An 18,712-nucleotide genomic window follows, 5' to 3' on the forward strand; every position below is an offset into this window, starting at 1 on the left:
CAGCCCAGCAGGCACCTGGACACAAGGAAATAATGCTGAAATAATGCCAGCACCCAGCTTTGGAAGGGAAGAAGAGCCAGGCCAGCTCAGATGGTTCAGCAGGCATTACCTGTGGCACAGCAGTGCCACGGCTCAGAAATCCTCTTCCTAAGGCTGAAATTATTCTCTCATAGTCTCAATATCAGCTCTGCAAGCCCAAAATCTGGTCAGAGTGAAAACCTTCAGTCCCCAATAAGGCCATTTAAACTGTCAACTGCACAAAGTAATTAAAGCCATGTCTCCTGTCGAAGGCACTGGTAGGTATAGCCTGACCCCAGAGAAGAGTTGAAAGATTTTTAGCATTATTTACAGAGATCTGTCCATTTTTCATGGCCAGGCTGCAGAGCAACCCTTGCCATGGGCATGAGACATCAAAGCTGTGCAGTGCTGGGCCAGGTCAGGCCTTGCCTGGTCTGTTGGCTCAGCCTGGCAGAGCTGCCAGGTCAGAGCAGCTCCAGGAGCCCCCGAGCTGCCCCGGCCTGGCACAGCTCCTGAGCACACAGACCTGCCCACAGCCCAGCTGGCAGCTGCCAGGGCCACCTCCAGGGCCACGAGGAGCACTCAGAACCTGCTCCATCAGGCTGGAGGAGGCCTCCTGTGCAGGAGCCCAGCTCAGCTGGAACACTGGGGCATTGTGCCGGGCAGCGCCCGCCGCAGCACAGGATCTCACATCAAAGGATCACAGGGTTTGGAACAGAATAGTTGACAAACTATTAAGTTCTGCTACTGTAAAGTCACCAAGTTGAAGCCATGAGCTTTCCTTTCACACCTGGGAATGAGCTGCTTATCACCAACTAAGATCTGTTTTCAGGAACGTGCCAAAATCCATCCACCCGGAGATTCCTATTTTCAATAATTCCCTTTTTACAGCTTTACAGTAAAATAGTGTTTGAGCCTGCTGATGGTAATCACCTTCTCCTTTACAAACTCCTTTTATTTTGTTCAGAATCATTAAAGCTCATGTGTTAGTTATCTAAGGCCTCTTATTACAGCTTTACTTTTATCTGATTCCAGATACTGGTCAATGATACATTCATGTACTTTTAATCAAAGATTTATTTAAAGCAAGCCATGTAAAAAGAGACCAAAACATGTTTTTAAAAGGTTTGGCTTAATTTAATATGAGCTAATTTGAATAGTTTTCTAATGTAACAACCACCATTGTCAGATTCTAAATACATGGAATTTAGAGACAAAAAGACAGTAACTTCTTGAAGGAGTTCATGAGCAGTGGAAGTTGACTGAAAAACCAAAAAGCACTATTTTATTGTCAGAAAAAAATAGAACTTGCAGGTTCCTCAGTTAATTCATTTTCATTTCCATTTACACTTCCCTTTCTCCTTTTTTCCCCCCTTTGAGAGAGGAAGGGGCATAGACATCCCTTACTTAATACATATAATAGCAAAAGAACAGCTCATCAGGAATTGTGCAGTGTTCCTGTAAATGGAATAAGAGGCACAACATGCTTGGGAAGTATTTTACCTTGTTATTTTAACCTATAGTAGTTACAGAACCACATACACTCATGCTTTGTATATTCCTCTGCTCAGAAAAATCACCAAGACAACAAAAAATGAGTCCATTAAACCTTGAACTTTCTCCTTTTGCTTTCTTTGAAGCACACAAAATTATTATAATTTACTGGGTTTGTAATACTTTGAACAATTAGATTTTAGGCTGTTATTTTTTGAGTTCACTAATTAATTCATAACTTATTACTGAAAATTGTAATCCAGCATAACCCCAAAACACCTTGGTCATATCAGATGTTGGCAACCCATTTAAACCAGAGCCCAACAGCTGTGAGGCCTTTCAGAACTCTACAATTAGATGGTGTTTGGATTGAAGAGGGTCATTTTTAAAGGGATTTGCTCATTGTACAGTTGCTTAAGTTTTGCATCAAGTTCTTCCAAGGGTTAACTCAATTTCTGGAACAATCCTGTTAAACTAAGCAGCTTGGCTTAGGACTTGCTAAACCAGTATTTAAGCAGGGGCAGAGAGGAGGTGCCTGTTGGCACTCAAGCGATGACAAGAGTTCAACCCCTAAAAAGGTCAAACTGAGGAAAGTTTACATAAAATTGAACAAAGCAGAAGCTAACCCCCCAAAAAACCCACATTCTGTTGTTTTGTTATTTCTACTAGAGGGGAAAAGAAGCTTTTCTGAAGAAGTTCTGCTGGATTATGAACCACATAACTCAGAACTTACTGATTTGTGGGGCAGGTAAAATCCGGGCGGCTCGAACGGGCCCGTGGCGGATGGAGAAGAGCTCCTGAGCTTCACCACTGATCTGCAAAACACAAGGGCTGTGAGCAAACAGCATAAAAAACCACAGATGCTTATAAAAATAGACATATTTAGACAGTAGGTACAAAGACACTGTAGCAAAGGGAGGTGGGGAAGGAGGTTGGGAAGACTCTGCCTTTCAAATGAGACTCCTCTAAAAGAGAACATCTCTTGAATTAACTGTTGGTGACTACACGTGTTGTGGAAGAAGCAAGGCTTGAAGGGGACTGCTGAGTAAAACTCACAGAAATCCAAGGAATCTGCCACACAAGCATCTACCCCACATTTCACCTGCTTCTGAGAAAGATGCCAACTGCCCGGTGCCCGAGGGCGGCAAACACGGGGGGTAAGAGACGGGAGAATCCCGTGTGTTGGTTCATTCCAGGCTCACCAGGTGTGAAAACCACGGTTAAAAATAGGTGGGCAAACTGCTGAAGTGTGTCACTAATGGCAAATCTTGAAAAGATTAAGCCAGGAGTGGTTAAAAGATGGATTTGCAGGCTTCCTGCAACGGTCAGTCAGAGCGTGTTTTCATGACTGCCTGGTAACGGATCCGACACGGAACGTCAAACTCCAGGAAAATGGCAAATGTTATGAAGCTCATTTCCAACCAACCAACAGCTTAAAACAGATGTAATGAGGCTCAGAGCACAGCCAAGGCTGGCACAGAGTTCTGCCAAACAGGCAGCTTACAATATCAGAGGGGAACACGATTTGGAACGAGGTTCTTAGGAGTCAATAAACCGTAAATTCAAGTGAACTTTTGGAAATGTCACTTTATGGCTGTTTCCATTTCTTTCTGCACTCCAGCTCACACGTTCAGAAAGTTTAAATGCTCCTACTGTTTGACCAACAAATCCTAAATGCAGCACTCCAGGCTCTCAGCTCAAGTCTAGTCTAAACCTCAAGCCTGGTTATTTATTATCATTGCTCTGGATAACGTGGAGAATGAACCCCACCCCAGTGAAGCACAAGGTTTAGGAAAATTACTTTGAAAACACTATTTACTACAGAGCCAGCCCACCTTTCTGCACACAGCAACCCAATGTAGAGAACTCCTGCTTTTCCCTGTTATGCCTGGAGTAACAAAGCTACACAAATGTGGGGAAATCACATTTTAAGCCATTTTAGCTTTGCAGACAGGTAGCAGTTCCACTGAAATCCAGTTGGCATTCAATGATATCAATTACCACTGCTGTTAGTGACACCATCAGAGTTATTCCTGATGAACAAAACCAGTTTTAAAACTCTAATCAATATGAGAATTCATCCCTTGGTCTACCCTTCTCTTATTTTATTAGCCAGATGTTCTCTGATCACAGTGGATTCTCCTCTGCCCTCCAGCAGCATCCTCTGAACACACATTAAGGTGCTTCAGCTTTTGCAAAACAAGTTTAATTCTCTCCCAGGGACAGCCAGAGGCCTCTGCTCTAAACAGCTTCTCCACCAGATTCTACACAAGACACAGGAATGATGGTCAGGAATCAGCTCAGTGAAGGTTTCCTGATTGATTTTAACTGCTGGTGAGCTGGGAGGGCAGTGTGGAAAAAAAAAAAAAACCATCAAGATAAAAACATCTGCATCCAGAAAAAACAGCTTGGAAAAATGTAGAGCACAGCTAAGCAGAAAATGAGAAAAAATTAAAGAGAGAAAGAGCAATAAAGAGATGAAAAAACTGAAGACAGCAGCACGTTCTCTATTCATCAGAACACAGCAGCTCTGGGAAAAGGGGAGGGAGGAAATGGAGAAGAAGAAAAATACAAGGGTTTTGGAACTATTATTATTGGCAATTAAAGCTTTTTTTCCCCTCAAATGGTGAAAATGCTGTTTCACACGTGTCTGCACAACACTGGCCACGAATGAAAACAGGAGGGAAAGGAACCAGCACAACAAAGGTACGGAAGGAGTGATTCCCATAAAATACCCCAACCCAATCCAGACAGCTCCTGCTCCTTTCTAACTCTGCCAGCACATCAGCCCCAGCTCCCATCTACTTCCAATAAAGTGCTGGTCCCCAAAGGAAGGCACACTAAGAAGGCCAAACCCTCTCAGCTCAGGTTCTGCTCTTAAATATCCTGAACTCCAGGAGTCTGTTTATTTAGACTGGGATGCCAAGACCTGGTAGAGCTTAAAGCTGAGATTTTCAAAGAAAAGCCTAAAATGTCCAAATACAAATGTAGTTCATTTGTTCTGAAGCATTTAACATGAAAATCCCAGCCCAGCTCTTCTCAGGCATGTAATGCTTTTACTTTTTAATAATTAATAATCACTACTTGAAAGATAATTTATTATTTCATACTGGGGGGAAATGCCAGAGAGAAAGGTTCAGTGGAATAACCAAAGCTACAGGATCTGACAGTGGCAAACATGAGATTATAAGTATTTAGCTCCTGTTTTGAGACCACTGCAATGTTTAATACTGCAGGGTAACAGGTCCTTTCCTCTCTGCCTGTGTAGGATCCTACATCGTGGCATGGTTTGGTTCCAAAAACCTTCAACTCTACAGCTCATGTACTCCTGGGAGCAAAAAAAAGAGTAAATTTTAAGACATGCCCCCACTGGAGATTCTATAATGAAAATACAAGATGCCACCCAACCACTGGTATCTTGTTTGTGAAGGAAATTCAAATTCAGCAACAGGCACCAAAAGGAAAAGTCTACAAAAAGTCTGGACCTACAACATGGAGCAAATTAAAACACTAATATTTAACCCCTAACAGGGTTTTTAAGGATTTAAGTTGTGTGCCCTTCACTGTTCTATAGACAGGGACTCACAGAAGGCTTTGCACATTGTTGTGCCATGAATTAGTCAGAGCCTGGTTGTGCCTTGGTTTGCTTGGCACTGAAAAATGCATTAGGGCTTTGAGTTCAAGATTTCCTCTGACTTTAATGATCTTTTTTTAAACACTACTACCACCAGCAGAAGCTTCAGCCATTTGCAATCTCCTAAAATTCTGAATTAACTGTGGTTAATGTTATGGCCTTCATTTATCTGTGGATAACACAGACCTTTATCACCAGTGCTGAGGCCACACAGATCAAACCTGTCTCTTCAGGGGAGAGGGGCTGGGTGGGCTGATCTTCCTGCCAGTTCAGCCCTGAGATAGCCATGAGAGAGCTGAGTTTTCCTGTGAATGGGACACTTACTCCTCCAGGAACTCAGGTGGGACAAGGGACCCCAGGCAGCCCCACCAGCTCCATCCCTGCCAGCCCGGGGCACACGTGGGCTGGGCAAGGCTCAGGAAAAAGGCTCCACATCCCATTACCAGTCCCTGGAGCTCCACAGTCTCACACATGCACAGACAAAACATAAATAGACTTTGTGAATTGAAAACAGAGCTGTAAATTCTTCAAAAAGCACCTGTGAGGAGCGGGGCTGGGGCTGCCATTCTGGACGGGCTCCAGCTAAGTAGCAAGTCCCCGTGGCAGCTCTCAGAGCTCTTAAAAAGGTTTTCCTTTCCCCATTCCAAAAGCCAAGAATCCTTCCCCAAGCAGGTTTCAAGAATTGGATATTAAGCTGTAAAAGCAGCTCCAGGTACTTGTTGTGTGGAAGAGGGAATCCAAACTGATGGCTCCAAGCTGGTCTGAGAGAACATCTCAGCTTTCCACAACTCCCAGGCCTACGTGGAAGGCTGGAAGCAAAGAACACATGGATTCACATCCCAGCCCCCACTGAAGTCTTCAGCACCATGTTCCAATGCCAGACTGAAGGAGGAAGAGCTCCTCTCTCCTCCACTTAAGACATCTTGAGCTTAAAATATGACAGCCCAGAAATCTGGAGCGCTGGTTAATTTTCGATGACAGAGCTGCATTGTTTGGAACATACCAGTTTGCACCCATCAAAAACACTGAACAAAGGAAGTTTTGTTCACACCAAGGGTAAACTAATAGTTTCCAACCATAGAAAATGGTTTTCACATGGTGGGGGGAAAAAAAAAAATAATAAAAAAAAGTCAAACATACACCAAAGTGAAAGAAAATTGAGTTCGGAACTCGATGTTTAAACTTCTGTGCAACTATAAAAAAGGAAACTGGGGAGTTTGTAAAAGGGAAAGGGAATGAACTGGGATGTTATGACAATAAGCAATTGACAGATACCACCACAAAATATTACTGGATATAATCACACTGGGTTAACGACAACTTGCAGTCATTGCACTAAGAAGAGAGTAGGGAAGGACTGGAAGCAAAAGGATAAACTTTAACACTTTAGTTTAGAAATTCAAACAGTCTGCATTTCCATTCAAACCAAATATCTTTAATTATCTAGAGATCATAAGGATTTAGATGCTCAAAGAATGTTACAGACATCTACTCTAGTGACTGGACTGAGTGTGAAGTGGCACCCAGTACTTTAAATTATGGCAGTGCTATTGATAACTGTGTAAGGCTATAAAAATTTCTTGCACACTGTGCACACATCCTCAGTGTGAAAACCCCAAAGCCTCAGAAAATTGTTTGTAAAGTCCCTCAGACATTTCCCAGGGTTACTAGGTCAGGTTGTTATTCCATTTTTCCAAGTGGCCAATGCAAGCCTGGACAGTGGTTCCCTCTAGCAGGAGGTCTGGACAGAGGAAGGATTGCAGCCTTGGAGTATTTTTGCTAAATACACATCTGTGCTTGTTATTAAAAGTCCCCTTTGGTAGTTCCTGCTTTATTCAAGTCCAGCTTGATCTTTCCTTTTTAATTCCAACATGAGCCACTGAATTAAGACGATTTTTCCACTTTTGAAACGTCCAGCCTGCAACGAAACAAAACTCATCTGCCCCAAAAGCAGCCAACGTGCATTCCCTGAACAGGAACATCCAGAGCAGATACTTGGACACCACATGAGGCAGAAACCAGTTCCAACCGTGCTCGAAACAGAGAGCTGGGAGCGAGGGGAGAACCGAATTCCAAACAGAACCGCGCCGCGCAACTATCAAATAGGAACTCCCAGCCTCGCTTTGGTGCATTCCCAGATTTCTCCCCGCTCGGTGAGGCGGGTTTTAAGAACACTTTTAACCTTCCCACCCCCATTTCCAAACAGAGATCAAAGCAGAGCCCTTTTGGACGGGCACCTTCCGCTCCTTATGCAACAAAGGCTGCGCTCCCAAGCCCGCTCCCGGGGTTCCAGACACCACTCCCGGCCCTTTGAAGCAGCTTTAATGGTATCTCCCATTTGCAAAGTCACACCCGTGCAGTCAAAGACCTGAACTCCGAGGAGATGTTAATGTGAAAGCACTCAGACTGCAGAGAGAGCTGCCGAGGTGTGGGCAAGTCAATGTAACACCATTACCGGGGAGTGTGGGCTTAGGACCTGTCATAAACACTTCATAATCACTCACCCACCAACCCCACCGCCTGCAACACCTTATTAAGTGCTGAATAGAGCTTCAATTGTAGGAATAAAAAAAGCACAATGCTGCAGATAATGGCCTTCCCGAGGAGATTTTCACATAAATGTCAGATTGTTGCTTTTTCGGATTAAAAGCTTTTTTTTTTTTTTTTATAAAGTGGAGAATGCAGGGTGGTGGTTTTTGGGGTTTTTCCTCCCCCCCTTAGCTGGAATAACATTGCTTAATTACAAGCTAAATACTCAGCAAGGCCAAGTAGAAAGGTTTGTCTGATACCAAAGGACACAAAAAAGTGTTGCCAAATAAGCTCTTAAATATCAAGTCAATCACACGACTGCCAAATTTTGTTGTGCTCGAACTAAATAAGTGAAAAAATGCAAAGGAGAAACAACAATGTGGACAAAACCCCACCGGGTTATGCTCCTTCTGGATGTGTTGGATATACAAATCCTGCTCTGAAAAGACATTTAAAACTGATGTTAAGGACTGTGACAGTCCCCAAGACCATCTTACTAACACAGGAACCACTCCAACAGTGAATTTGTACTGACAAAACCTGCACAGGTCCGAGCTGAACATCCCTGGATGCGGCCTCAGAATTTCACAGAATGTACAAATGAAGGGCTGACAAAGTGATCCAGTATCTCTACAGCTGATATTCTTAAGGCTGATGGAAAAACATCTCCACATTTGGCATTTTCTGCATTTCACTGCCCTTCTCCCCTGCTCATCACAAATACTCCTGCAAAACCTGAACAACGCTCAGAGAAACTGCCCTGCAATTTCAGTTTTGCTATTTTTTTCCTCAAATACTAAATACCAGCAAAATCTAGGAATTAGGAAGAAGTGAAAAAAAAAAGAAAAAGAAAAAAGACAACCTGGTTGTATGGTCCTACTGAAAAGAATGTAAAAAAGAAGGTAGAAACAGCCCAAATTGTTGCTCATTCAGATGTGAAGATGAGGGGGGGGGGGAAGAGAAATGAGGGAAAAAAAAGAGAAAAAAATGAGAAAAAAAAAAAAGGGAAAAAGAAAGGAAAAAAAATCCATAAACCTGAAGAAAACCCTTCTTCCCCATTAGGAGAAGTAGAAATCTGTATCTTAATGCACTGCCTGGCTGACAATGACACTGAGGACTCTAAGCCAGGACAAACAAAGTCGTTTAACTTGTCATTTATGGGCAATCTCCATCAAATTATTTCACAGTCACTGCAGTTTAGATGCAGGCAGGGAATGCAGGGCTGGCTACACCGAGGTGATTGTCCCCATCCCAAAGAACTGAAACACTTCCATTCTTCCTTCCCTCACCCAGGTGAGATCCAACCCCACTCTGAGAGAGTTTGGACACAAAGCCCTTCCGGAGAGGGGCACAGAACCGTTCCAGATTTATGTCAGAAACACGTGTTCATTCGGACGAGAACATTTCAGCTGGATAAAACAGGGTGTTCTGTAAGGATTCTTTAGCTCAAGATGTGCTCCTGAGGGTGCTTTAATTAATTAATTAATTAATTAATGAAGCGCCCGTCGCTCGGTGTCGCAGCGGCCCCGTGTGGGGGGTTCGCGTAAATGCACCGCGACACAAAACCACCTCAGGGACCCGATTCCCTGAGTTTTCACGGAATTACGGGACGGGGTGGGTGGGAAGGGACCTTAAAGATCATCTATTCCACTCCTTGCCATGGGCAGGGACACCTCCCACTAGCCCAGGTTGCTGCAACCTGGCCTTGGACACTTCCAGGGATGGGGCAGCCACAGCTTCTCTGGGCAACCTGTGCCAGGGCCTCCCTGCCCTCCCAGCCAAGAATTCCTTCCCAACATCCCAACTAACCCTGCCCTCTGGAAGTTCGAAAGACAAAATCCAGTGTAAAAGCAGATTTTTTTAAAAAATTATTAAAAAAAAAAAAAAGAGTGCCCAAGGCAGCTTTTGTGTCTCATTTCAGCTTTAAAAACATGAAATATAAACCCGACTCAAAGTTAGGTTTTGCTCCTCTGAAAACAAACCCAGGATTGGTTGAAATGTCCCTAATTTTTGGATTAAGCTCCTAAATTTTAGCAAGCAGTTACAAAATAAGGAAATTTAGTGAAGTATATGAGGTGTTACTCCATCTCTGTCAAACCCTCCATCCAATGCAAAAGCCCAGCAGTTTTTTTTTATTTCCTCATCTCCGGCCAAAAAGATGCAATCAAGAGGGGAAAAAAACTCCCACACTTCTTGAAACTCAATTTAACTGAACTTTAGGTGTAGAAATTAACTTTCTTTTTTCTACAAACTACTGCTACACAAACATATGTCCTACTAAGGCAACCAAAAAGTTGGGAAAATGTACATATTTCTTAAAAAAAACAAAAAGCATTTTAAAAAGGCAGAACTCCATCCTCTCTCCTTTATTCTGAAGGGCAAGGTGTCATGAGCCACTCTGCTTTTTCAAGCTAAGAATTTTATGACCTGCTGTCTTAAACTTTATTCTGTTGTTTGGTGAAATTTGGGGTAAATTCCCCCAAATCAGGACCACGTGCCCATAAATCACTGTGAAACACAGGCTCTGACAGCATGAAATCAAAGTCATGTGCACACAATTAAAACTAAAATTTAATTTTAATTAATTAAAAAAATATTTTTTTGATTAATTAAAAATTAATTTTGTTAATTTTAACGAAATTAAAACTGCAGATCACACACATGGCAAATGTGACTGTGGAATATTATGAACACTGTCACACACCTGCATTGCTGGGACAAACAAGCCCTGTTTGTGTTTTTTTCCACCCTTACTCTCTTCTGTTAAATAAAAGATCTGCCCCTTCTGGGCTACAAATTATTCCCTAACGTCAAACACAGCTCTCAGTTTAAGTCTCAAAGTGTATTTAACACAAATAATGTGTAAAAAACCCTCCAGTGTGAAGGTACATGAATTCAAGTGTTTGATCTGTGCTCAGTGTTATCCTCAGACAAGCACATTGCACACAAGCCACGTGATCCTGATGGGAAATATTGGCTTTTGGCACTTCAGAAGGAAAAAATTAAAAGTAAAATATCAAGGTAGCAGCACAACACAGAGAGAAAACCCCCTGGCAGGGAGGAGAGGTGAGCTCTGTACTCACAGGGATGCTCCAGACTTGCATTCCATCACTGTACCCAATCAGCAGCAGCAAGGGGGGTTCATTCCCAGTGCTGTGGATTTCATGGAATTCCATATTCCTGGATGTATCTAAAAGGGGGTTAAACAGCAAAGCCATTAGGAGCAGGTCAGGAACACGAGAGGGTGTTTTCTCACTGCCCCTTTCTGCTGGCAGAAGTTAAAGCAACCAAAGGGGCTGAAATTTTAATGCTGGAACAACACCAAAATATGTTCTTTAATGCAAACGTTAAAGACTTTTAACAGAGAAGTTAAAAAGCTTTAAAATTTAAAACAATGGAGAAAAATATTCTGCATTACAACATGGGTTGTTTCTTCCTCCAGGGATTAATGAAACGTGGCAAACTTTTTAAATAGAGAACAAATTTGCACAGCACCAACAAAATAAACATTAACAAAAAGAGAAATTACAGAAATGCACAGACTGGGCAGAAGTATTTGTAGGTGTGTTCAATTAATTAAGAAGTAACTACCTGATTGCAGCATCCAACCACTTCTCACTCAGTCCCTACCCTTCCTTTAAAAACCAGGGAACTGGGATAGACCAGTAGAACAGCTCAGAGCTGAAGTGGGAATTAATCACCATCTCCTCTTAAAAAGGTTGGAATCTGTTTTCTGCCCTAAGTCAGCAGGGATGATTTACTGATATACACTGGAAGTGATAAACAAATTACCTTTTAAGAGTATTTTGTGGCTTTGCTCTATTATTTCTCTCAAAGACCTCCTGGAATCTCCTGCTCATTTTATCCAACTGCTCTTCCTTTCCAGGTGACTCCGAGTTCTGTCACACCACTGAAAACGTACCTGGGACCTGGACTGGATTCAGTTACAGAATGTGGCTTTGAAATCAAACTGCAGGTGACATAAATTCAGTTCTATGCTTTTGTTTTCAACTACCTTAAGGAAAATAAATGGATTTTTTCCTAATTTGCATTTCTTCCCAAGCTAGAGTTTGTTTGCCTTCAGATGAATCACGAGGCCTATTGACTCTGTTTGGCAGGTACTGGGCAAAAGTGCAGCTATCACTTAGAACTTAGGGAAATTAAATACTTAATTTGGAGTCAGCAATGCTCATGGATAAAACTGACTGGAATTATTGTACATGGACCCCCCCAAAAAAAAATCATTAAAATAATGAGGGGAAAATGAAGCCATACCATTTAAATCTGCATTTTCAAATCTGACCCAAACAATCTTCTCCTTTTCTTCTGGTGGGGTCCCACTGTAGGCCTGGACAAAAAAAGCAAAAGGGTTGAAATAAGTAAGTTTAACATCCTTTTTTTTTTTTCCCCCTCCCTCTCTAAGAGGGAATGTAAGTTAAAAAAGAAAAACCTGATCCATGTGTCTCGTTGTCCCCAGTATTCCTGGGAGGTCTGGGTTTCAGGAATGAATGTTTCCATGAGCAACATAACCATGTTAAACACCACTTACTAATGCAGGAATGACAAAATATACACAGCAATCAATGTGCTGGGGCAGGTCAGAAATGCCACATGAATTACAGCAGGTTAGTAAAGTTAAATACAGTGGCTTCTATAATCTTTACCTTCAGCAGTTGTACACTGCTTCCAAAAGCAGTGTTAGAGCTCTCACACGAGGTGTTTTATTATTAAAATCCTCTTTCTTTCACTTAAAAGCTTTGCAGGCAAGACTGAGGAAAGAAAGGGACCTTTACTGGCCAGTTTATTCCACTGCCACCTTTCAGGTCCGTTTGTGACACCTTTAATGCAGCCATTTAAAAGAGAATCAACTCTTCACTCCAGCAGAACAGATCCAGGTTTCAGTTCTGGGTTCCACACATTCCCATAAAAAGATGAGACACAAAAAGGAACTGTGGAGGAGCCCCTGCAGTGCTTCCAAGCTGGAGGTTTTACAGTTCTCAGGAGAAGCTGTGGTGGGGAGAACGTGAGCTCCAGCAGAAATACCAGCACTTCCAAGTGAATTACAACAAAATGCTGAGCAGTATTTGGGATTAAATATGAAAAGAGCCTGTATAATCACTTCACACATTGCCAGAAAAGCAATAACATGAGCTAAAAACACCCAAATCTGAAAAATAAGCGTGGGGTTTTACTTTTCAAAACAAATCACATTCCGGGCTTGCAAAGGCAAAACTGGTTTGGGAAATAAAACACAGGCTGGATCCTGGAACTCCAGAGGGGGAAAGGGGTGGCTGTGGAATGCAGCAACCTCCTAAATGAAAGCTGGACTATGCTTAATTTAACCCTGAGTCCAAAATGCACTGCACAAATTGCTGTTATTCAGGGTATTTTTTTATATCATTATCATTTAAATCATTGGGAATTCCCAGGAGGAACTCCACGAGGAAACCAAGGCACCAACTAACCAAGATAATCCTTCAGATCACAATCAGGATTGTTTCCTGAGGCTCCAATGAGCTGCAGGGCTCCTCCACTATGAACCACAGCTTTCCAAGGAGGAGAACAGAATTCCTGCCCCTCTGCTACCAAGAGGCCCATGGGAGGGACCATTCCAGTTCCACATTTATTATATACAAATATCAAAATATTTATACATAAATTCAATATCCACACATTTGTATTGATAAATCTAAATATATTTTTATAGAAATTTATCTATTATATGAAATAATACACTGACAAAGAGTGAGGACTCCTCAGCAGGCTGGAGGAGCTGGGGTCAGGCAGAGCTGACAGTCCCACAGCAGCCAGGACAGGCTGGGGCAAGTTAAGGAAACAAGATATAAAAGCAGGAGCAAGTTTCTTTTGCCTCCCTTTCTCCTTTTCAGGTGACAAAGGGTGTGCACCAAGTTATCCTGCACCAATCCAGCCACAGGTTTACAACCACCTCCTCCCAGAAAACACATATTTGTCAGAGGCACAGTGAGTATGACAGGCAGTCCCTCCCTCCACCAGCTCTTCCACTGTTCAAATTATCCAAGGAAAAGCTGCAATCCTCTTCCTGCTATTTATACTGCAGTTCTTCCACTGTGTGGCTGTGATTTTCACTTCATTCTTACTCATCAGAGGAAGTGTGCAGGCCCACCCTCAGCTGCTCTGCAGCCTGAGCTCACAAACCCCATCTCAAGATTCACATTCAAAAGGTCAAAACACTTGGCTTTTGTTTTTCTGGGTTATTTTACTTTATTTTGGTCCACCTGACACGCATTTCCACTCAAAAGAAAACCCCAGTTTTAAAGACCTGCACATACCTGTGGCACAACATCTTGCAGGAAGGTAACAACACTCTCCATGTAGGACTGTTCCCTTGAAAACAGAAGGAGAATTTCAACTCCCACTGAAGCTCAGAAATGGTCATGAAAATATCAAATAAGACACACAGAACCAGAGGAAACAAAGGAAAATACCAAATATGCAATGCAGTTATTCAATATACTGCCAAACACTGATAATATAAATATTGGCCTGTAAGTAATGAAAGGACTAAAGACAAGTAATAAAAAAGCTCAGTGACACCTGCTTATGGAATAACTGCTTGGGGGGGGAAGTATAAAACCTAAAAATGAAGGAATAAGCCACGTTCTCCACATCAGGAAATTATCTCTCAGTATTTTTCTCCCTGATTTGGCTGTTACAACATGAAAATGAGGATTTAAACAGGGGATGGTGGGACAAGGAAGATTCCAGCCCTCCTGTGCATTATGTACAAGGATGGAGGAAGTGGCAGCACGAGGGGGGGCAGGAGATGGAGCAACATCCTCCCTAAGAATAGCAGGGGGAGAGGTATTTTCAGAAGAGATTTTATAGCTTGGGAAAGCTTATTCCTTCTTGGAAGTTCCCCAGCAGCCATGATTTAGGATGGTGTGAAGCATGAGATGCATTTTTTTGGGGTAGATTTAAAGTAATGCTTTTATTAGCTTAGCCCTGCCCAGGTGGGGAGTGTCTCGTGTAAGTGCTGAGTAACGTGGTGTGGGCTGAGCAGGTCACACAGATGGTGCTGAAACTATGCAAGAAGTTTGGGTTTTTATGCAGTGAGTAACACTAGAGACACTCTGGCAGCAAGAACTACCTTCACACAGTCTGGGACTACTTAAAAAAAAAAAAAAACCAAAACAAAACAACTCTTCAGGCAACAGCTTTGGCAGCCCCCAAATTAACTTTTATGCTGTCACAGTTTTTTTCTGGGCTAACTCCAGATTTCTAAGAGCAACAAAGGGAACCTGTAAACTCCTGGATGGCCAAAGGTGCTTTCTGAAGCTCTGCAAGAGTGTTTTAATAGAAGTGGGAGTGTTTAGCACTGAAGAGTGAAGTCCTCTGAAGAATTAAGCACTGCACACAGCAATACAGAAGGTATCAAAGCCAAATGCTGCACCAGCTGGATTAGTTTTGCTCTCAGTTTTATCTGTGTTTTCAAAGTCTTAACTTTTAGAAAGCTTATTCCAGCTCGTGGCCAAATCAGCCTCTGTCCAGTAACCCAAGGATTTCTGCATCCCAGTTTGTGCCACTGCTTTAGGCTGAGGCCTCACAAACGAGCTGTGGGTGTCTGGTGCTGACTCCTCTCTGATTTATGTAGGTCACCCAAACTGCCCTTGCACACCTTCAGAGCCCTTGATTATAATGCTTGGCCACAGGCAGGGTGTTAAACACAGTGTCTGAAGGTCTGGGAATGCCTCCCAGCCAGAGTCATCCTGTCCCCATGGTTCAGCTCCTGGAATGGACTTTTCCCTCCCCCAGCTACACGTCAAAACAAATTTGATGTCAGGGCAATGTTTTATGCAGTGTATGTGCTCTAAATCCCTCCTGAGGCTGAAAAACTTCCAGGAAGAGGTCTTTAAAGTGCTTAAAAACAACATAAGCCACAAAACACACATATATATATAAAAATCTTTCCCTAATAGGGATCTAGAAACTTAACATGACCAGCAGAATGCTGCTGTGCTGCTCAGCACACACAGCCTCAAAAACACTGACATTTGTGAGGTGAGCACTGGTACCTCAAGAACAAGACACCAGGTTCAAAAAGAACAAAAATAAAAAGAACAGATAACCATCACAATCAGCTTCTTGCAGTGTTGTTCCAGTATTATATTCTTAAAGCCTATTTTCAAGAAAAGGTCATTACAAAGGGAAGTGTGTTTGTGAAGGAATTCTGCAACTTAAAAAAAAAATATAAAAAATGCTTCCTCTGTCACAGGGCTGCAAGACAAACCTCTAACACAACTTTCTGTGCTACAACAATCAGTTTCTTGTGCTCTCCAGTAAAAATAAAGTGAATCTTGATGTTTAAGCACACAGGGGTAAAAACTGAAGGGAATATTTCAATGGAGTGTTATCCTGCAGCAGTGTAAGCATCCCAAGAAAGAAAAACTGCTACAAAAATCCTTTAACAGACAGAAAAAAGACCATAAATCTTCTAGGCTGTCTTACAGCCCAAAAGCTCTTTTGCCATGAAAGTATTTCCATGTGAACACAATGAAAGTCAGGATGCCCAAGGACAAAAATGGTCTCTTGGGAGCTCTGGCCAAAGAGACAGAGCTGCTTCCTTTCCTCTTGGTTTTGTTCTTTCAAGTATAAAAAAAAAAAAAAAATAAATAGAATAGAATGTTCAACTCTACTTACTGAAGGACTTCAATGACAAGTTTTATGTGTTTTAATATATCCAGTCCAGGGGGCAAGGTGTTATTGAAGAGAACAGCAGGAAAGGAGCCTGTGCAGCATGTCCCTCTGGCCTAAGGAAGTTTGCACCATTGAACCTACAGCCAGGGCAGTGTTTGTGCAGCAAAATGGTGCAAACAACAACAAAACCATGCAACATTTCAGTTTTCTAAACATGCAGCTTTGCTTTGGTGTACAAGTGCAAAGCATCCCAGGCAGGGAGACAAGTCTGACCTGCACCTAAAAGATGGGAATGAAACGTGTGCTGACTTTTGGAAAACCGCAGAGGCAACACAAACCCTCCCAGCTGGCTTGGAAAAAAAACACCCCACAAAACTCAGGCAAGGAACTCTACAAGAAAATAAAGAGCATTTCACTCAGGGCTGCTCTTCTAGAAGGTTCTTACGTGGCAGCTTGAGGCCGAACCACCACCCCTCCTGTGCATCGGCTGGGCCGGCGCGGGGACTCTGTCGCCATCGTTTCTGTGCTCACACCTGCAGGAAACACAGCCCTTTTTAGCATCACCTGTGCAAGGTTAATTGTTACAAACTCCCTGACACATTCTTCAAGGTGGTAGCAGAGAAACTCCACCCAGACAAACCTGTAGGTGCCTTCACAGCACTTCTTTTCTAAGCGAAAGAAAAGCATGCGCCAAAGCAGCGATTCCTCTTTGCAGTGTCTCGGTCACTGCAGCTCCTGGAGCGTTTGTGGAAGCAAAAAAACACCCCACAGACCTGCATGACAAACTGGAAAAGCACCTTCGACTCTCAACCCTTTCAACCCAAACAATTCCATGACTGAGGACAGTGGTACAGGCACACAGGTGTCGCCATCATCACATAAACCCACTATTTACTGTTGTCTTGGAAAATAATTATATAAAAATAATATACAGTCACAACTGCAGTGTACTGTACTCTTGAAAAAAAATGCGTTACACTGAAGCTCACACAAAAAGTGTGGTGGAACGCATTCTGCTGTTCCATGTCAGCTTTTTGTGCCACCTGTGAGCTTTTCTTCACACTTCTGTTGTGTGAACGTTCTGGGCAAGGTTCCTAAAGGCAAAAAGCACTTGAGGAGCATCACAGATCCCTGCCAGCTCCTCAGTCCACTCGGTTCTGTCCCCCCACCCCAAACCAAGAACCTGGGCACAAAGTGAGAGAGAAAAAAGCCAAATCCCCAACGTGGTACCAATCACCAGCATCGTTTCACGTCGGGGCAGACTCTGTCAGGGCCAACTCATTCAGTGAGGCAAGACAGCCACCCGGAAATTAATTTAAAAAATAATAATTAATAACGAAACCTCCAGGAACACAACCGCAGCGTGACACGCACGTGAAGGAACCGCAGAACACAAAATGGCAGGGGAGGGATGAACCCACCCTCGGGACACCTGTGCCCGCCCAGCCCTGAGTGCCAACACCTGGTGCCACCCCCGTGAGGGGCAGGGAGCAGCTGAACACGGTTCGGCCCCTCATCTTCGGGGATCCCACACGCCTGCGCCCCAACCTGGACACCCCGTCCCCCCCCGCGGCCGGGCCGGCCGGGCACCCTCAGCTATTGAGCAACTCCCACCCAAACGCCGCGACCTGCCCGGCCTTTTGTCCCTCTTTTGGCCACCCGGTGAGCGGGGCCGTGTCCTCGCCGGGACCGCCCGGTGAGCGGGGCCGCGGCCTCGCCTCCCGCCCCGCGCCCTCCCGCCGCACCGCCGGGGGTCCCTCAGGCCGCACGGCCCGGCCTGCCCTGCCCGCTGCCCGCCGCCCCCCGGCCCGCCCCGGCCGCGCATCCCCGGCGCTCGGAGCCCGCTCGGAGCCGCCTCAGCGCTGCCCCGCGCGCGAACCCGCGCGGCGCCCCCTCAGCCCGCACGCCCCTCACCTGCCGCCGCTCCCGGCGCCACTGACACTGTTTGGGACCCCCGGGGCAATGACAACCAGCGCTCCGCGCCCGCCACCAATCAGCGCGCCGCGGGGGCGGGCCGCTCCGCCAGCTCGGCCAATGGGAGGCCGCGCCGCCGGGCGGTGGGCGGGGCGCGGTGGGACGCGGCCGAAGGCGGGCGGAGCCGCCCCCTCCAGCCCCGTCCCCCGGCTTTGTTTACATCGGGGATCTCGCGAGAGCCGCCGCGCGCACGTGGGGCGGGGAGGGGAGGAGGAAGGCGGGGCCGCGCCGGATTGGCGGGGGTGGAGCCCGCCCCCGATGAGTGACGTCACGGGGGCGTGGTCACCACCGTGAGGGGACCGTGAGGGGACCGTGAGGGGACCGTGAGGGGACCGTGAGGGGACCGTGAGGGGACCGGGCGGGCGGGCGATGAGGGGGTGACGAGTC

The 18,712-nt window shown here is 44.6% G+C and overlaps 1 protein-coding gene across 9 annotated transcripts in view; it reads right to left on the reverse strand.

Annotated features, from left to right (window-relative positions):
• BCAS3 (BCAS3 microtubule associated cell migration factor) overlaps positions 1–18,351 on the reverse strand; it is a 314,510-nt gene extending 296,159 nt beyond the window's left edge. For 8 of the 9 annotated variants that reach the window (XM_051809393.1, XM_051809391.1, XM_051809392.1 and 5 more), the window contains exons 1-6: positions 18,266–18,351; positions 16,797–16,884; positions 13,987–14,041; positions 11,951–12,023; positions 10,759–10,865; positions 2,246–2,327 (exon numbers count right to left, since the gene is read on the reverse strand). In XM_051809393.1, coding sequence (XP_051665353.1) covers positions 2,246–2,327; positions 10,759–10,865; positions 11,951–12,023; positions 13,987–14,041; positions 16,797–16,867 — 388 coding nt within the window. In that variant the 5' untranslated portion in view covers positions 16,868–16,884; positions 18,266–18,351. Of the gene's footprint in view, positions 1–2,245; positions 2,328–10,758; positions 10,866–11,467; positions 11,610–11,950; positions 12,024–13,986; positions 14,042–16,796; positions 16,885–18,265 lie in introns of those variants that run through there. The other variant, XM_051809397.1, reaches the window with a different exon arrangement.
• Positions 18,352–18,712: the final 361 nt, after the last annotated feature.

This window comes from Manacus candei, unplaced genomic scaffold (genome assembly GCF_025592945.1).
Source record: "Manacus candei isolate 608988 ecotype Guabito, Panama unplaced genomic scaffold, ASM2559294v1 h1tg000076l, whole genome shotgun sequence".
In the NCBI taxonomy this organism is placed as follows: Eukaryota; Metazoa; Chordata; class Aves; order Passeriformes; family Pipridae; genus Manacus; species Manacus candei.